This window comes from Ammospiza caudacuta, chromosome 3 (genome assembly GCF_027887145.1).
Source record: "Ammospiza caudacuta isolate bAmmCau1 chromosome 3, bAmmCau1.pri, whole genome shotgun sequence".
Lineage (NCBI taxonomy): Eukaryota > Metazoa > Chordata > Aves > Passeriformes > Passerellidae > Ammospiza > Ammospiza caudacuta.
This window is the reverse complement of record NC_080595.1, coordinates 96,610,665-96,629,006: the sequence shown is the minus strand read 5'-3', so window position 1 is coordinate 96,629,006 and position 18,342 is coordinate 96,610,665. Positions and strand designations below refer to the sequence as shown.

At 35.7% G+C, this 18,342-nt stretch overlaps 1 protein-coding gene across 1 annotated transcript in view; it reads right to left on the bottom strand.

Moving 5' to 3' along the window:
- PHIP (pleckstrin homology domain interacting protein) overlaps window positions 1-18,342 on the bottom strand; it is a 97,335-nt gene that overhangs the window by 39,383 nt on the left and 39,610 nt on the right. Inside the window, exons 12-16 of the mRNA XM_058800733.1 lie at window positions 12,843-12,971; window positions 7,607-7,832; window positions 4,581-4,718; window positions 3,364-3,547; window positions 2,588-2,711 (exon numbers count right to left, since the gene is read on the bottom strand). Of these exons, the coding sequence (XP_058656716.1) occupies window positions 2,588-2,711; window positions 3,364-3,547; window positions 4,581-4,718; window positions 7,607-7,832; window positions 12,843-12,971 (801 nt within the window). The remainder of the gene's footprint in view (window positions 1-2,587; window positions 2,712-3,363; window positions 3,548-4,580; window positions 4,719-7,606; window positions 7,833-12,842; window positions 12,972-18,342) is intronic.

Sequence of the window (18,342 nt, the reverse complement as noted above, 5' to 3'; positions counted from 1 at the left end):
ACAATTCCAATTCACTATTCCTGTTGCTTAGACACTCCTGAGCAGAAGTATTGCTCATGTTCACTATAAGCAACAACAAAAATCATAAAAATCATAAAAAGCAGTTAATTGAATTGTGAGACTCAATCACTCAAGATCAAACACCTTTTCCTTCTCTAAACATGCTTATTTAAAGCCCATGGGATATCTACTTATTTCTGAATCCCTCTGAGATTTTACTCAAGAGATCTGAATTAGTGAACGTCTCAGCAGTCTAAGTCCTCCAAACAGAGATGTATTTAATAAAGAATCAGCTATGGAAGAATACCACTTTTTTTATTCCAAGGTGTTATAAAAAAGTATTCAGTAAGACTTATGAAGGCTTTAAGTGTTCTGAAAGTATTACTAAGTATATCAGTAATGTTTATGTAGAAAATTTACTGACATACTCATATGAAAAGACCACAATTGCCTGGGGTTTTTCATTATTTTCTCAGAACAAAAGTAGAAAGTGACTAAAGGATTTACCAAGTTATCTCCCTCACATTCTGAGAATCCAGAATCCAGTCACAGAAACCCCCATGTGTAAATATATGAAACTGAAGAAAGTTATTCCTAAGTAGCAGTTGCTCTGAAGGATTTCAAGGACATAAATATCTGGAATAAAAATATGGGACCCAAAAGATCCAGTGCTACCATTATAAAAATTTTTTACCATTAAAAAAAATGTTTAAACAGGATTTAAAAAAAATTTGCTTTAAGTTTCTTTATTGCAAATATATCATAAAAATAATTGCTAAAACCACAGTGCTGGACCAGCTAGCCAATTCTATTAAACTTTTATGTCCTAGTGATTTTTAGAAGAAAACTGTAACCCAATTAGAAATTTAATGGTAATTTGGTATGAATTCACATTATCAGGAAGGATCTTTTGACTAGGCTGCAGCAAAAGACAAGGAAAAAAATAGAAACCCTTAAGCAGTGCAACTGTTAAATTAAACTAAAAGAAACTGTATAATTCAGCACCAAAATACATTCCCTCAAGACAGGAAAATATTTTGTTAAATGTGAATTTGTCAGGCCCATTTGCTATTATTCCCAAAAGAAAAATAGGAGTTAAAGACTTCTGATGTCCTAGTATTTCACTGAGTCCTGTCATGTGGCAAAAAGTTTGGAGACAAAAGTGAATAAATTTCTTTCAGTGTATCTTGGGAAAACACAAAATGTTGGTGCCTGCAGAACTGATAAGAGTGCATCAGGATCATTTTTTAAGATAGCAATGCATTTAGACTTTAATACAAGAAAGAAATTGAAGGAAAAAGTAAGAAATAAATTAAATAAAGAAATTTAAACTTATTAGGGAACTGTGGGCAGAGGACTGTTCACATCACTTTTTTTGAAATATTTACTTTGGTTGGGTATGAAAAATGTAGCAAAATAATACTCAAATGTAATATCAAATATAAACTTGCTCATTTCAAATTTACACTATTACATATGAAATTAATTCATTATTATTAAAAATTACAGAATCACTACAAAGCATGTGAAATTTATTTATTTTCAGATTGTTTTCAATCTCAGTTCCTTCCTTCACAGGCATAAAGTATGGTACTCTAATGAATTAAGAGCTGTAGTTTTTTGCATACTTGTTCTTTTAATTTCATTTATTTATTTTTCCACCTTATATCTCATGATTTTTAGTTTTCATTCACAATTGCCACAATTTGCAGGTGTTCCTGAAAGCTGTTTTTACAAGCTTCGGTTTGAGGACAAAAAGAGTCTCCTCCATATTAAGCATACTATGAAACTCAAAGCATGAGTTCTTTACCATTGCTAAAATTTACTTCCTTTATTACAAAAACATTGCTGGCTATTTAGCTGAAAAGCATACATAAGCATGTGCAATTAATAGATAAAACTAATTTTAAACAAAGAAGACTTAAAATTCTTTCTGTAAACATAAAATATATATATTTCAATTTTTGTAACCCGCAAGAATATGCAAGATTGAAATTTTCTGCAAGTCATATTTTTAAAAAAGCATGTCGCTTATGACAATCTAATTCTTAATACAACTTATGTCCTTCTACTTAACCTATCCTGCTTTCATCTTTTCTGAAAATGTACTCCCAGCTCTAGCAAAAAGCATGCCTTAGATATAGCCCATAATAGCCCAAAATATGATTTTTAGGGTACTATGAGAAAAAATACCCCATTATCTATTTGGAGATGTATTAAATCTGTTAAACTTAAGAACTGTGACTTGAGTTTTAATACAACCTTTCCACAGGACAGTATGTCAAACAGTAGACAACAGCAGCGGGGTGTATTGATTAATAGTGACAGACTCCCTACAGCAAATCACGTCCCTAACGCCAGATTTGGAGGGATTTCTCCCCACTTCTGAAAGCAATCCATGTTGTTTATTATTAAGAACATATTGAAACATCAGTACAGACAGGCTTCCTCGTTCTGGGGAGGCAAACAAACTCCCATACTCTGGTCTGTAAATTTAAAACTGAGAAGAGGAATACAAATTTATGCGACCCAACTTACTGAACATTTTATGCTTCATTCTGTGATAAGGTACATGTGGACCACTTACCTTGGAGAAAGTAGGTATTTTGTTTTCTCTTGGAATGTGACTCATTACATGTTTTCTTTTCTCTTCTGATCGATACACCCTTATTTCTTCTTCTCCCTTTGCTGTCCTCCATTCTTCTTGCCTACTGAAAAAAGAAAATGGAGATGTTAACTTCAAAGGACATTACTAAAACTAAGAGGATCTATTCCAAACCAAGGAATAGACATTCAACATCTACACCATTCTTTGAGCAGCAGTTCTCCTGTTGACAGTTAGCATATGGTTTTAAAATTAGCTTTTTTCAAACAAAGTAAGATTTTTATCTTATTTTATTAAACTAAAGCAGCTTATGCTTAACTATGGAAAGTAGGTTTTTTGATTTACAGATTTAAGTATTCATCATTTACTGATAAAAATTGAAGTTCCAGTTCAGAAATCAAAATTCATCTCAGGCATCTAATAGTTTAGGTCAGTATTCCAGCCATTAAACACTATATAATGACAGGATATAATCTTATGCTACAAGTCAGAAGATATTGAAACAACTAGATTCCATTGCCTATACAACTTCAATTACTTTGTCATTCATTAAAAGGACAAGTTTTATTCCTAATCCTTCTGGAATTACAAGATTTTTCAAGCGATATACCAACAAGTGATTTCAAACTGAAACTGACTTTATAAGAAATTTGAGATGACAAAATAGAAAACAAATGACAATGTGAATGGCGATAAGAATTCCAAAACCGTTCCATTTAATGAAGTTCACCACAGTAAAACTCTCCATCTGTGTTTACCTGGCCACACCAGAAGACAGTTCAGGCACTACCACCCTGCGGCTCCAAGCCACCAGGTCCCGCTCAGTGGCGATTTCACTTCTGGGTGCATTGCTGTGCATCTGACGCACACCTTCAATTTGCCCACTGCGCCTTAACCCTATATTTGGTGGGGAGTGTACTTCTGAGGTAGAGCTTACAGATCCTAAAAAGTCAAAAAGCAATAGTTCTTGATCTGAAATTCTTAGGGAAGCATTAGAAAAGAAAGACTTGGAAAGAAATGGAAAAAATTACTTTAGTTGATCTATTACTTCAAAAGAAATCATATGAACTGAATATAAGTATTTCAGCAGTTTCTACAGTCATCACAACACAGCACAAACAGCTACTGGGCTGCAGCACCCTGTTTAAAAATTCACATTGAAAAGAAGCAGGTGTACCAACAATCTGAAGTGAAGCAAATGTTTGCTTCTTTAAAAATACCTTTGAAAACATTTATGCAAAGCTGACTATTGCTACTGCACTCTAGAGCTGTATTATAAAACAGCTATCTCACTGGATCAGTGTGTTCCTTAAACAGCCTTCTACCTTCAAAAAAAAGGAAGCCTCAACCCTGGAAATTAGGAATCAAGCTGTAAAATTTACAGACAAAAAACTGAAATGGTCAAGAGGTTAAAAATAACTAAACCAACCCAAAACAAAACCACACACACATGCAAGAGCCTTCAAACACCTACACAGTAGCAAAATATCAACATTTTTCCATATCCTTACACTCACAAGCTAATCCTGATTACTCTAGTGGATTGCTAACCATAATTTTTAAAGTGTTGAAAACTACTGTGTCCTCTAGTGCAAGACACTGAAACACAGAGCAACTCTGCAGAGAAATAAGTATTTCCTTCCACTTTTCTTCCTCCTGTATCCTAATTTGAAAGAAGACAGATTTCAAACAACTAGGTGGCCAGATTAAACAGTAGGGTAGTTACTCCTAAGGGAACACAGCTGCTGCACTTCCCTGTGTGAGGAGACAATAACAAAGATAAATCTGTAATGTTAAGAAGCCAAATATTTTGCAAAAGGCAAAAAAAAAAAAAAAAAGATGGGAAAGCTGTACTGTTTTCTACAGCTGCATACCTCCTTTCTAGCAGTTAAACAAAATGCACAGATCATGACCAATATAAAGGGATTTATGTTTTCCAGCTCCCAGCCTCAACACCCATCCCCCAGTGATCTACCTCTGCTTATCCGGCTGGTACTGCTGGTTCCTGCCTCCCCAGAACGCCTCTGGTCCTGCTCCTGCTGAAGTCTTTGAATCATGCTGTCCAACGGACTAATTTCTTGATTTGCTTGCTGACTAAGAACTTGATTCAATCCTGTGAAGTAAAATGTACAGAACAACATACAAATGTAAATTTCTAGGAAATTAATGTTACAGACAGCTCATCTAAGTTTTAGCTTTGAAACAAGGTCAGAAAATTATCACATCTAGCTACAAGCTAATGCTTATTTTTCTAACAGCCATTTCTTAAAACAGGACAACTTCTTTTCTTAAAATATTTGAGAGCATTATATTTTCTGAAGCAGGGTCAAGATGACCACACTTCACTTCTAATAAAACGTTAAATTTGATCAAGTGCCAGCAAGCCACAGAAGCTTAATACAACTGTTGTTTGTCAGCTCAGTCAATGCAAATTGTCCAAATGCAATATTAGCCTGCCTCAAATGCATTAAAAAACACTTTATAAGCTTCAATGAAAGAACCACATCAAGAAGGTCTAACTGAATTAGAAAATAATTATCTATACTGTAGACAATGAAGCAGTAAAAATGTTTAATTGAGCTCCACATGGACATAATGACTGCACAGATCAAGTAATGGTAATTTTCTTTGGTATGTAAAGCAGTCAAGAAACCTCCTTTGGGATAGGTCTTGTGACTGGAGGATGGGAAACAGTTCTAAAGAAGTGATTACAAGGTGATAATACTGTTTCTGAGCAGCAAGCAAAATACACAGCACATAAGCATGAACAACACAAAACCTGTTTTCATACTTACAATGATCACAAAAAAGTTAGAGAGGTATAAAGAAAAAGACAAGGGTTACAGTACTGATTCAAAAAGAAGTCAGACATCTCCACACAGAATAGTGAGAGAGTGGAGCGGAATGGTGGGAAGCTCTAGTCAAGAGAAGCAGAACTTGCAAAACTTTGTAATGAGGAATAACAGTGTTCAAAGAAACAAGATATAGAAATTATTTTTCCAGTATGATTCCAAAGAAATATCACATTACAAACTGTACTTTGCAAGATCAAAGGCTAGATATTACAGTAATTGTGCTATGAAATGACGAGCTTTGATTATGTGGCTGAACAGAAGCTGCTATCTCTTAACAGTATGCAGAAAAAACCATACTTAAGGTAGTGCTCTCAGGCTTTAAAGGTTACTGAAGTCAACTTCCCTAAAGCAGCAGAACCTTGGAATAATAGAAAAAGCTCTGATATAACTACAGTTGGATGTTTTCTGAGTCAGGTAAGTGAGACATTAATTTGCCAATCTCATTAGCAGACATACTGACTACTGAGAACAATGGAAAATAATACTAATAACCCAAGAATGATCTTAAATAAGGAAACTGCTATCTAAACAAAATTAATGTCTCTATGTATCTAGCCTGTGAGACAATGCCTTAGCAAGAAACAGCAAGTGGTTTCTTTTTAAATGAAATAATGAAGACACTGGTGTATACTTGATGTTTTCAAAACATCTGATTTAAAGGAGCATCATGTTCATCAAGGCAGTAAATCAAGTATGACTATCTGAATTCCCCCTACTCTTAGAAATCCTTACAGAAAACTTAACAAGAAATAAATGGTCAGTGCTCTGAGTGAGATGCATCAAACCCCACAACAAAGCTTCAGAAAGAAAAGGAACTTTCTTAGTGGAAGGGAACATATAAACTATATAAATGTTGTTTAGGCCTGCATACAACTGCATTGTTGCTATATTGTAAAAAGGTAGAAAAATGTCTTGTGTCTGTCCATCACCTGCCAAGCTGATGGATGGCTCTCTGATACTAAACAAAATGCTATGGACATCATTTTCCTATAGGCATTCATGTGTCCTGCAGACAGACCACTAAATTTAGTTTTGTTGGGTCTGTGTGTAGAGTCTAACTTGTTTCTAGATACATTGAAGAATGTGCCCAGCACATTTTGAAATTTGGAGAATTTCACAATGCAATGGATTCACACTTTAGCTGTAACAATGAAATAAAGTCAGATCCTTCCCTAAAAAGCAAATTTTGTTTCATAAGTCACTAACTAAAAATTTACATCCACTAGGAAGCATATTTTCCTTCTTACAGTTGCTTCTCAAGTAACATTTCTTCTTGTAATTTTGGAGGAAATATGGAAATCCTCCCCTAAAAATGCTTAAATATTCACTGCCCTGTAATCTTGAGAACTACAAATAAGGATAAAGAGATTTTTGGTAAAAACACTCTCAGTTACCCTTCCTGGAATGTCTGACACACCATGGGTTTAAGCATCGTGAACATATAAACTATAAAAATTTATAGGAACAGTCAGTTTTCATGTATTTTCAAGAATATCCAAATAGTTAACAATGCTTATTTTGAAAACATTTAAAGCTACTTTCACCAGTCACCAGTTTGTTTATTCATACTAATATCAAATTTATAACATATAAGTAGGCATTATTTTTCTATCCCTACCCACATGAAACACCTTTAGGCAGTTTCCAACAGCCAACCATTGGCCCAACATATGCATGTTCTTCTCACGTCATGTGCATGAGAATAAAACTTACAAGGAACTTCCTACATTTTGTATCTTTTTCAAGTCTTCAGTTCTTTAACCATATCACTGAAGCTTAAGAGATGTTCTTGTAAGTGTTACCTTTTCTAACTGATCTGTGGAAGATCAGTCTGTTTCCTAGGTTTTCTAAAGGAAATCTTATCCCAACGAGATAACTGAGAGCTCACACAACATTATACATTGCTCCAGTAAAGAAACAAACTCCAAGCTAACTGGTGTTGTAGCATCAACAAGTGCCAACTTGGTTGCTAACAATGCTGTAAATGAAATTGTCACAAGCAACCAGTGCCAAAGGCATTGCAATTCTTCCACACTGCATGAACTACTATGCCCATAAATGAAGAAAAAGGACAAAGTGAAAGTGTAGAAGAACAACTGAAGGTAACTAGATAGACTACTGGTCAGTGAAGTCAAATTTTCCATACCTGAAGATGTCACTCCCATCTGAGGAATAAGCTGTTCCTCTCTGCAGTTCTCACGACCAGGAACTAGTCTTTGATACCTTGCAGGATGAGGGTTGCCATCCACATCAACCAAAAATGGGGGAGGCATAAGGTGTGGAGCCTGCTGTGTCTGTTCATCCAGGACAAAGTTGTTGGCATCACGGATAAGGGGCCGATAATCACTATGAAAGAACATCTGATCTGCTATCTGTAAACAAAGTCATTTTGTAATTTTTTTAAAGAACCTATTACAAAAACATACAGAAGAGAACTGCCAAAAGTATTTTTAACAGTGGTATTCATGGTCAGTATTGCAAGAAACAGGGCTATAAGCTGATGTGTTTATTTGAGTTTAAAGGGGAAAATTTAATGACTCCATTATTATTTTGTTTCAAAGTACTCTTTTCTATATAACACTGCAAAGGGAATAATCCACATGTTTGACGGTGGGAAGCATTTAAATAATAGGGGAATGGGGTAATATTTAATTACTAGAAGACATCTGAGCAAATACAGCATTAATGTATTAGTTAATAAATTTTCTTCTACAGTCTGAATATATGAATAAATTTTCTGATAATAAAAAATGGTGTCACAGACTTATGAGATATGGTGCAGGCAGAAGACTAGGAAAAATATTTATTGCATGAGGGCATTGCCAAATATTTTAACATCAACAAAATATATATATATCCTTACTATAATGCTAGATATCAGAAAAAGTTTCAGTTGATAAAATAAAGCCAAACTAAAAATTGAATTTCTCACTTTATTTCTTCAAAATAAAAACTGAAGTTTTCTCTTTTATTTCTGTCCATCTGCTCCTAATTTATTATAGACGACTTTCCACAGACCCTCAGGACTGAAGAATATTTTTGTCCAAATAAATATAAAAAGATGGCCTCACTGGCACAGGTATCTCAGTATTGAACAATAAGAAAGATATTGAAGTAAAAGGAGAAAAGAAAAAGTGAAGAGGAGAGAAGTTGATGCATATATTACACATCCCAGGACCACCTACTGGCAAGCAAAATTTGTGGCGGCTCATGTATTCAGTTGAACTAAATGAACAAATGAAAATCAAATCATAAAATCATCATTCACACAAATTAAGATTTCCAGCGCAGCATGAAAACAATTAAATGATTGCCTCAATGCATAGAGATCTCAAAAAAATCTTGTCTTTGGAGCATGGAGAGAGGAATGCCCAAGTCGTCACAGAACATCCTCTAATTTCTGGAGAGTATGCTCTACCATGACCAATCCATAACATGGTTTCCAGTAATTTGTTAAGTAGAAATCAGTAAGGCAGAGATCATAGCAGCTACTCAGAGGTCTGGTCTCTCAATGATAAATGTCTCCCACCCTGGAAGCAAGAAGACCAGGAACAAAGGTGGCAACAAACATTTGTCAATTACAACATCAGAAAGTGCATCCATATGATATGGATTTTAAAAAAAGAACTGGAACAAATCAGAGATATCATGGGCTCTAGACCTCACAAAATCTCAGAAAAATAACAAGAAGAAATTTGAAAGATACAAAGAAAGATCAATGGAAAATAATTCATTTCAGAGATTTAAAAGACTACTATTACAAAATACATGTGGACAAGGTGATATCCCACTACAGTAAAAAAGTTGACTGGATGAAATCTTGCTGCCAGATTCTTTGTTAACAGAGGCTGAATGAGAAAGATAAAAGTGCTTTCATGTGTCTGACTGACAGAATCAAGGCCTGATGAACACCTTTGTTTCTTCATCTCACAATAGCTCAATATGATATAGACAGAGGTCCCCTAGGAGCATTCACAATGCCTGTGAAAATCATAATACAATATGCATTACGTACACCTAGTATAAGTCTTCCTACTAAGTACTTCCCACACTGAGAAACAAAGAGTTTTAAATGGCAAGGTCATACAACCTGTGAGTTTTATGATGTTGTGTCTTGGCTGTACAGTGTAGTGTGCATCCCAAGTTTTGTGAGCAAAGGGAAGACCTGGTACAAGAACACAAGGGACTTTGTTGCAATTACACTTCTGTGCACACTATATGGCAATCAAGTTAATAGGGAGACTAAAGAACCATTCTCTACTCCATAAGATAATGTGGCATTTCTTGGAGAACACAGGCTCAGAACAACTCTCAGGTAGAATATCCCTACTGGAATCCAGGAAAATGTCTTATCCTGAGAAAAATAGGAAGAATTAGACATTCCATCAGAAAACCAGCCAGAAGTATTAACAATGAGACTTATTTGTTTATGTACTCTCAGAGATCTAATCTATGACAGTAAGATGATATCACATCACCATTTGCATGAGAGTCTTCTTTTCATATGACTTCACAAACCCAGCTTGGGAACGAGCACAAAAGCTTTCCACAAGCTCTGAGCTCTATAGATAGATTCTCCTCCAATCACACATTCAGAATGCTCAGCTTCTAAAAATGGGCACAGTTACACAAAGAGGTTTTCCCCAGTACTGCACCAATCCACCGTACAGGAACTGTCAACTTGCAGCTAAATACTGTGGTTTGGGCAGTCTGCAGGAACAAATGCCTTAGAAAGCTCAGAGATCAGGTTCCCCAGGAAAGTGGCCATGGCACCAAGCCTGCCAGAGTTCAAAAAGCATTTGGACAATGCACTCAGGCACGTGATGTGCTTTGTGCAGAGCTAGGAGTTGGTCTTGATCCTAGTGGGTCCCTTCCAATTCAGAATATTCTATGATTTAAAATCAACAGAATAGTATCTTACACTCTAGAACTCCTAGTCACTCCTGGACAAGTTTCCACCTAATCAAGAACTTCTGAAGTGCACATGCCCTGCTGACAGTGAACTTGGCTCAACTCTGGTGAAGACACACTCATATTTCAGCTGAGACTGGCTCAAGCAATCCAAGACAAGCAGCACATGTATTCTTTTTATTTTCCCCCACAAAAGAATTACTTCACAAAAGTATATATCATCCAAAAAAAAAACCCAAAAAACCCCAAACAAAAACCAACACCCCACCCTATTCCCCTTCATTGTGGCCAAGATCACACCACAGGAGAAGGAAAGCCTAGGCATTGGTTCCAGTCAACCAGGAAATGTAGATACTATCTGAACATAACATGAAAAAACAAAGATGTAGAAAAATAAGAGCTTGTTCTCTCAGTAGAATTAGCACCATCTCAGCTATAATCACTGTCAATTCCAAAATGCAGGAATACAGGACAGGTTGCCACGCTTCTTTCTTCCATAAAATTAATTTCCCCAGAGAGATGGGAAACACTTTAAAGACCAAAAAAAGCATATCCTACCAGATCATAGTCTGACAAAATGTCTGAAACCCTCCCCAGTATCTGAGGGGAGAAAGACAAAAAAACTTCACCATCTCCAGCACCTACCTACCTGTAGTAACATTTTCCCATAAATCAGGTCAGACAAAAACAGAGGTGATGAAACCACACATGGAAGACACCAGACACTTCCAAGCTGAGTTTTCTGTGAGTGGAAGACTGAGATTAAAGTGGTAACAAATAAGTCCTATTTGGTCCCATTTCTGCTATGATGAAGCATGCCAAGAGTAACATTGGCACAGCAACCAGGTAGAGGATTATTTTAAATCATTCAATAAGTGAAAAGTTTAAAACAATCTTTTCTCAGGGGCTGCAGCAAAAACCCCAAGAGAGCCAAGAGTCTGTAGAATTCAAGCAAGGAAAAGCAACTGCATTCATTCTACAAACACATTTAATCTTTCACAGGTAAATTCTCAAATAGCAGCATAAAGGAAAATTTTGGTCTAACCTAGCAAAGACCAAAAGACTCACAGTTTCAATTTAACATCCAGCATTTCAAAGTAGCAGAGATCTAAATTCTCCCAAAACAGTTGGAGAGAAAAAGAAACCTGAAACAATCCATAGATATGGTAAGAAAAATGTTCCTATTACAACAGGCTTTAAAGTCTAGAACAGTAAGAATCCTGAAACACAAAGAAAACTATCTGATCATCCTGATTTTCCTTGCTTGTGATGTCTCTACTTATTTGTTTTATTTGGAATGGAAGGGGAAGTGCACAGATAGTAATAACTGAGGGATAGCAACAGCAGCTTAGTAGTGAGGAATTCAAATCATAGTTGAGAAACAAGGAGAAAAAATAAATCTCCAAATGCAAATCCTCCTGCAAGTCTACAGAAAGAAATCCAGTAGCTTACAAGATAAAGATTTAAATTCCTTTTGCACTCCCTCCTCAGGTCCCTCTGTACTGCTGTTCACCAAAATGCTTTCAAAACCTGCCTGAGCCCAAAGATCCAAAGCAGGAGGCAAGATCCAAAAAACAGCACCTCACCAACAGCATTCAAGTGTCAGCTGCCAGAAGCAGAGATGAAAATGGAGCAGATAGGTCTACTTAAGTCCTAGGAAAAGGGAGAAGAGACACACCTCATTTCTTTCCTGGGTGGTAAATGAAGAACCAAGAACCTGTGGACACTCCAAACCTGTATGGTTCCCAAAGCACGTTCCTCCAACAAAGGAAAATAAACAACACCACATATCTTTACAGTCATGAGGGTCTGTGGCAAGACACCCACACTCAGAATACACAATGTAGACTACTAGAATAGACGTTAGATAATAGACATTAGAAAAAAGATATAATATTTAAATCACACTAATGGTGGAATACTGCTGTGCAAGCACAAAGGTATCCATGATGGTATTTCATTAGCAGACATAAAATTGCATCACTAAAACATAGCACGTTTTTTGTAAATAATTCTCTCATAAGTTATGCAATATTTAAATACAGATAGTAGGAACTAATTCTATTACACAATCACTTTTTGGGCTTAGTTAGGAAGTAAAAAACAAAAATTCAAGTAGAATGTGTAACTATTATCAGTTCCACTATAGCTTATTCCCATTATCCATGTTGATCCATTAGTAGCTATTTGTAAGTTTATCACTTGAGAGTAGACAGTGACTGGTTAATTTTGAATTCTGGTTTTAAATTATCATTATTATTATTATTATTATTGCTATACTTTTCATGTAAACAGTAGCTTAACAAAATGTTTCTATAATTAAAAAAAAAGACAGTGAAAGAAATCTCATTGTCAACAACATCCCAAATTAATAGCTCAAAAGACATGCCCTCTTGAAATGAAGCTCTGAAGAAGTTTGCACAAATGCATTCAACACAGACAAACATTTTGGTTTACATTTTGCACTGTACCTTGTCATATTTGCTACTGGAACCAAAGCCAAAAATCAGAAGGTGACCATGAGAATCAGTACATGCAAAATGCTGTCCATCAGGAGAGCACTTGCAGTCGAAAACTGCACCATGTCCTTGTCCTTCAATCTGAAATACATCAACATACAAAATAATTAACAGAAATTAATAATTTTCAATTATGATTCTCAAAACTGTGGTGCTGATACTGAAATTTATTATAAAATTTGTATGACAGTATACTGCTAGATGGAAGTTTCTTTAAAACAAAGCTTACTTTTTTAGCTATTCACTTTTCAGTGAATTTTGTAATAATGCTCATGAAAGATTCCAAATTGATAGCAGTAGAAACTGACAGACTTTATCCACAAAGCAGGCACAGTATAGGAAGTGAAAATAAAAGCTTCCCCTTGAACGTCCTGCTAATGAGCCTACCCAGAGAGCTGGGCCCAGTTCAGGGCTTAGTCACTACACCCTTTCCATCCTCTGCCTTCTTGCTAAGCTACCCCAGTAGCAGTGGCTGCTGCGGGGTGTTCCACAACACCTGCCCCCTGGCAAACGCACTGACATAGACAACCCACATTACACAGCTTAGCAACTACCTGCTTCTGTAATTCCTACTCCTAATTTATTGGAGTGGGGAAGAGTAAATTTGCGTAAAAACTCCACCTTTTATAGGAGAACTGCAAAGATTTTAAAAAAGGAATTTTTACCTGATACTCATTTTCTGTTTTCCAGTTCCATTAAGCCAGAACAAATGGGTTTTTGTTTTTCCCTGCAACCTGTCAATCAAGCAGAGGTGACCAATCACCACTCTGAATTTTCATGTCTTCAGCACCTCTTCAGAAAGCCCCTTTCTATTCTCCCCAGCAAAGCACTTTTGCATTTTCTTTAAATAGACACCAAACAAAATTCTTTCCCTAACTGTGGCATGCCTATATATTGCCAGGAAAGGGGGGAAAAAACAAAACAAAACAAAAAACAATGATATTCAGCCTTCAGACAGTAACTCTGTGCACTTCTGCAGCACCTTCCAGAGGCCATCAGCATTATTTTAAAAAGTTAACAAAGCCTCAAAAATCCTGTGAGATATGTACTGTTTTTACTCTCTTACAGGCTGAGACAAAGGCAAGAATTCTAAATCTTTTCCCCACAGTCTTACAACACATCCATGCCCCTGCACATCCCCCCAGTGAGAGAGGCTGCTACATCTATTGCTTTCAGGTCTTTCTCACTACAGGCAATTTCCCTAAAAGTCAAATGAGTTTCTGGACTAGCGAAAGAGGAACATAAACCAACGCAAGTCTTATGTTCTATTTTGCCCATTATTCCAGAAGAAATGAACAGAAGTATCTCACAGAAAGGGATGGAAAATAAAAACAGAACTTCAAGCAAGTGACACTAACATCACAGCAGTCAGGAATGCAGAATTAATTTAGTCTAAGCGAGATCCAACTACCACAGCAAAGTTACAACTTTGTGCTGCTTTTTGCATATAGAAAGCTCACTGTATTAAAGGGAGACAGTCTGGGAAAGCAGGTGGAAAGCAGACAGAATTTCACCACAATAATAAGCTTTGTAGAAACACAGTTGAAAATTGGAAAAGAAATTTTATATGTAGAGATTTCTGTTCCCTTACCCTTCCTCCAACAAAGGAAACATGAGTATCAAGCTTCCTAATGTTGAAGTCCTTCATAAATAGAATTTCATGGTTCAGCCTAAGTTTTTTCTACCTTTTGTTTTGCAAGGAAAACAATACATGTTGTGAGAAGAACTATTTGCTAACCAGGGTGAGGGGAAAAATTATAAACAGAAGGAAAAAAAAATCCAACTAATAAGATGATGGGGTTTTTAATCCTTTCCATCAAGAAATGGTTTGGATAGACCATTTTCAAGAAACCTCTGGAAATTAGAGTGTTAATCAGAAAATATTCCCTTCTTATGCAAAGAATAGTGTTCTACTATTCGGGGACAAATGCAGTGCAAATAGTTTTAATCTAAACGTGCCTAGAATTTGGTTTTAAAAAGGGCAACTCTAAGACCTTTCAGCACAAATCTTCAAGTCTGAAGTACAAATACTTGGAAATAAAGATTCTTATAGGAACAAAAACTACCATTGAGGATAACCTTCCAAGATATAATTACTATTCTAAATTAAAGAACAAAGTCAACCAGAGTGACCAGGAAACCAAATTCTACCAAGTAGAATTTTCTTTTCAATAAAACTATTTCAGGATTAATAAGTGACAACTTCCAATACATTTTTTTCCATAATAAAGCTAATATAGTCATTTGAAATGGAAACTAAACATTAAGTTACAAAAAGGGAAGCTGTAGTAAATCAGTGAAGCTGTTACTTCAGCAGGCTAGATAAAGAATTTCAGCAAGAAGGAAGTTGCCTTCCCCTGTCCATCTCTTTTAAATCAAAGATGCAAGAACTACGTAAAGACTGTATCCCAAGAAGATTTAGAGTGTTTATTGTGTCTTGAATCTTCCCATGCTGCATGAAAGGATATCAATTGTGAAGGGAAGAGACTGCTCAGGAGTGCAGAAAAAGCACTGGTTAATTAAGAGCTGTCATAGAATCACAGAATTATGTGAGTTGGAAAAGACCCTTAAGATCACATAGTTCCAACCCCTGCCATGGGCAGGGATAGCTTCTAGCCCAGGCTGCTCAGAGCTCCATCCAATCTGGCCTTGAACACTGACAGGGATGGGGAGCCCCCAGTTTCACTTACATCGTGTTCCAGTGCTTCAACAAAGGCTGTGTCACAACAAAAGGCTGTGAAAAGTGAACAAGACACTCCTGGTAGCAAAGCAGTTAGCAAGGATTTTTCAGCTAAACAGGGAGGAACCAGTGATGCTATACAATGAGGATTAAGTAAAGATTATTTTTAGTTTTAGTTCCAAGAATGAAGAGTCCAGTTTGCTCATATTTTCACTAGCAAGAAAACATGTGGACATTGGTATATCCAGAAGGGAGGAAAGATAATGAAATGAGAGAATGAAAAAGGGAAGACTTTTCCTCTCAGTTTTGAGGAAAGCTTATTGTTTGCCCCAAACCAGGGAGAATAGAGCTGTCAAGCTTGTACACAAAGTAATGTCTTAAATGCCTAAAAATTATTTGTTGTGTGAAAACAGAATAATAACACTTACATAGCAAGCTCAGTAATAAGCCTTTTTGACCTGTTATCAATAGACAGTATGAGATAGCTAAACTGTACTTTTCAAGAAGAGTATAAGACATGGAAGGAAAAGTTAAAAATTCAAATAAGATGAAAAATTAATAGAGAGTACCAGAGAAATTTAGGAGACTTTCTTCAGAAAAATAACTAATTTTTTAATGCCAAGAAAATATAACTCATTCAACCTAGCTAGATTTCAAAGGCATGATACTTAAACTTGATTAAAATGATTGTGATTAGTAGGAGAAATGCAGAGTAGGCAAACTTTATAAAGAAAGGTTAACAGTTACTGATTCCAGAAAGACATGCAGAGCTAAAAGGATGTTATTACTAAAGTTTCTCAAGTCAGGCCTTTCTGTTATTGACTAAATAAAAAATAAGAGCCCTTTGATGAAATGAACATTAGCGAATCATCCACTGAGAACAAATTTGGGACCGCATAAATGATATCAATTGAAGCAATGAAAAGCCAACAGGACAAAATGCTAAAGAGCATGAACCTACTAAGATTATTAGAAATAACTTACTAGCACATTTATAATGAAACTCAGTCTACATAAAATAACACTACACATTTCTATAAAATCTTCCACTACTAGTCACCAGCACAGTTTAAAAAAACAAATAAAAATCAGTGAACTAAAACCTCTACTAGCCTGAGGTAGAATCCATCCTTCATGTTAAGGAGCTGAGGCAATAAGTTGGAAATACAGGGAAAAAGATCACTGTATTCTTTGCAATACATTACGTATGACGCAGCAACAAAATGAAAACTGCAATTCTAAACCAGACCAGAAGTTCATCCAGAAAAGAAAGTGCATATGTTCTAGACAAATAGAGAATGCTAAGAACAAAATCTTCCAAAGCAGTAGACATTTTTTCCTTCCCATGTTCAAGATGAATAAATTCTAAGAGGAACAGCTGCAGAGTCACTCATCATGATAACACAAAATCTAAGAGCTCAGATTCTTTATAAGAGCACTAAGGAGAGAGGACTATTTTGTATGACTGTACTAAAACACATTCAGCAGGAAGAGAACTACAATACTAAGACCTTAAAGAGGATGAGAACTTCTCTACTTATATGCATAGGAACAAATGAATATAAGTTACAAGCAACATCCAAACTTGAAAATTGAAATTCAGATTCTAACAAAAACAATGGTATGCTAGAACAAATTTCTGAAACTAGCAAAGAAAGCAGCACTAATTATTATTAAAATCTCTTTTATAAGTGATGAAACCACATCATAACTGCTCAAGTCAAACCAGCTTCCAAGTATTTGGAACTTCCTTTGTAGGTTTGTGCTCTCCTTTGCTTTAAAGAAAAATTTTCAGTCACAACATGCTCCCCATAAGCCAAAAATTATCTACAGACTTTCTGCAAAGTTAAAGGAGGTTGCTACTCATTTGGAGGAGTGGAAAGCAGACTGACTTTTTAAGCCAGTTTAGAAAAATTAAAAAAAAAAAAAAACAACAAAACAGCAGATCTTCTACACTGCTCCCAGAGCAGTAACAAGAGATAAAATGGTAGGAAGAAGACAAGGAATAATTAAATTCAGAGTAACATATTTACTAAAAATGTTTCTATTCTCCTACTAGCCAGGTCAGTTATTTATTCAGGAATGCTGCATGTGTCTTAAAAAATAAATCTATCAGTGAAAAGGTCTGATAGGTCACCCACCCTGTGGATGCCTGAAGTTATATAAAGGCTATATATATATATACATATATATGTATGTATGTATTTAAATTATTTACAGCTTTTTTTTGTTATTGTGAAATATTTTTCTTACTATACGTCCTGCAAACAGTACTGGCTTCTTCTATTTGAACTGCTAGAGCATTATGCTGGTTTTATTCCCCTGAGTTGGTTTCTCAGGATGAGTTCTTATGTGCTATTCAAAGGTGGAACCTCTCAAAAATTTCAAACCATTACAGAAGGACTATAGACAAACTGATTCAAAATAACGCATCCATAACCTTACTTAGGTCATTCTGTATTTCACATAACTACAAAACCTGATCTAAAAATACAATGCTACATAATTCCACTGAAAGTGAAAGCCTTTATGAAAGCCATAACACAAGAAATATTGTTTTCACATCTCTAGTTCCCACTGGAAGTTACATTGTTCATATAAGCAAAAGTCATGTCTTTCAGACATTAGTCAAAAAAAATCACCTTGTGTGACAGAAAATCCACACACAGAGCATTCTGCTGAGGTGTTCTAAATGGAACCTGATCTTTCACACTGTTCTTTAGACAAGGACTTCCAATCTTTTGGTAGATCATTCAGCCTAAAACTAATGAA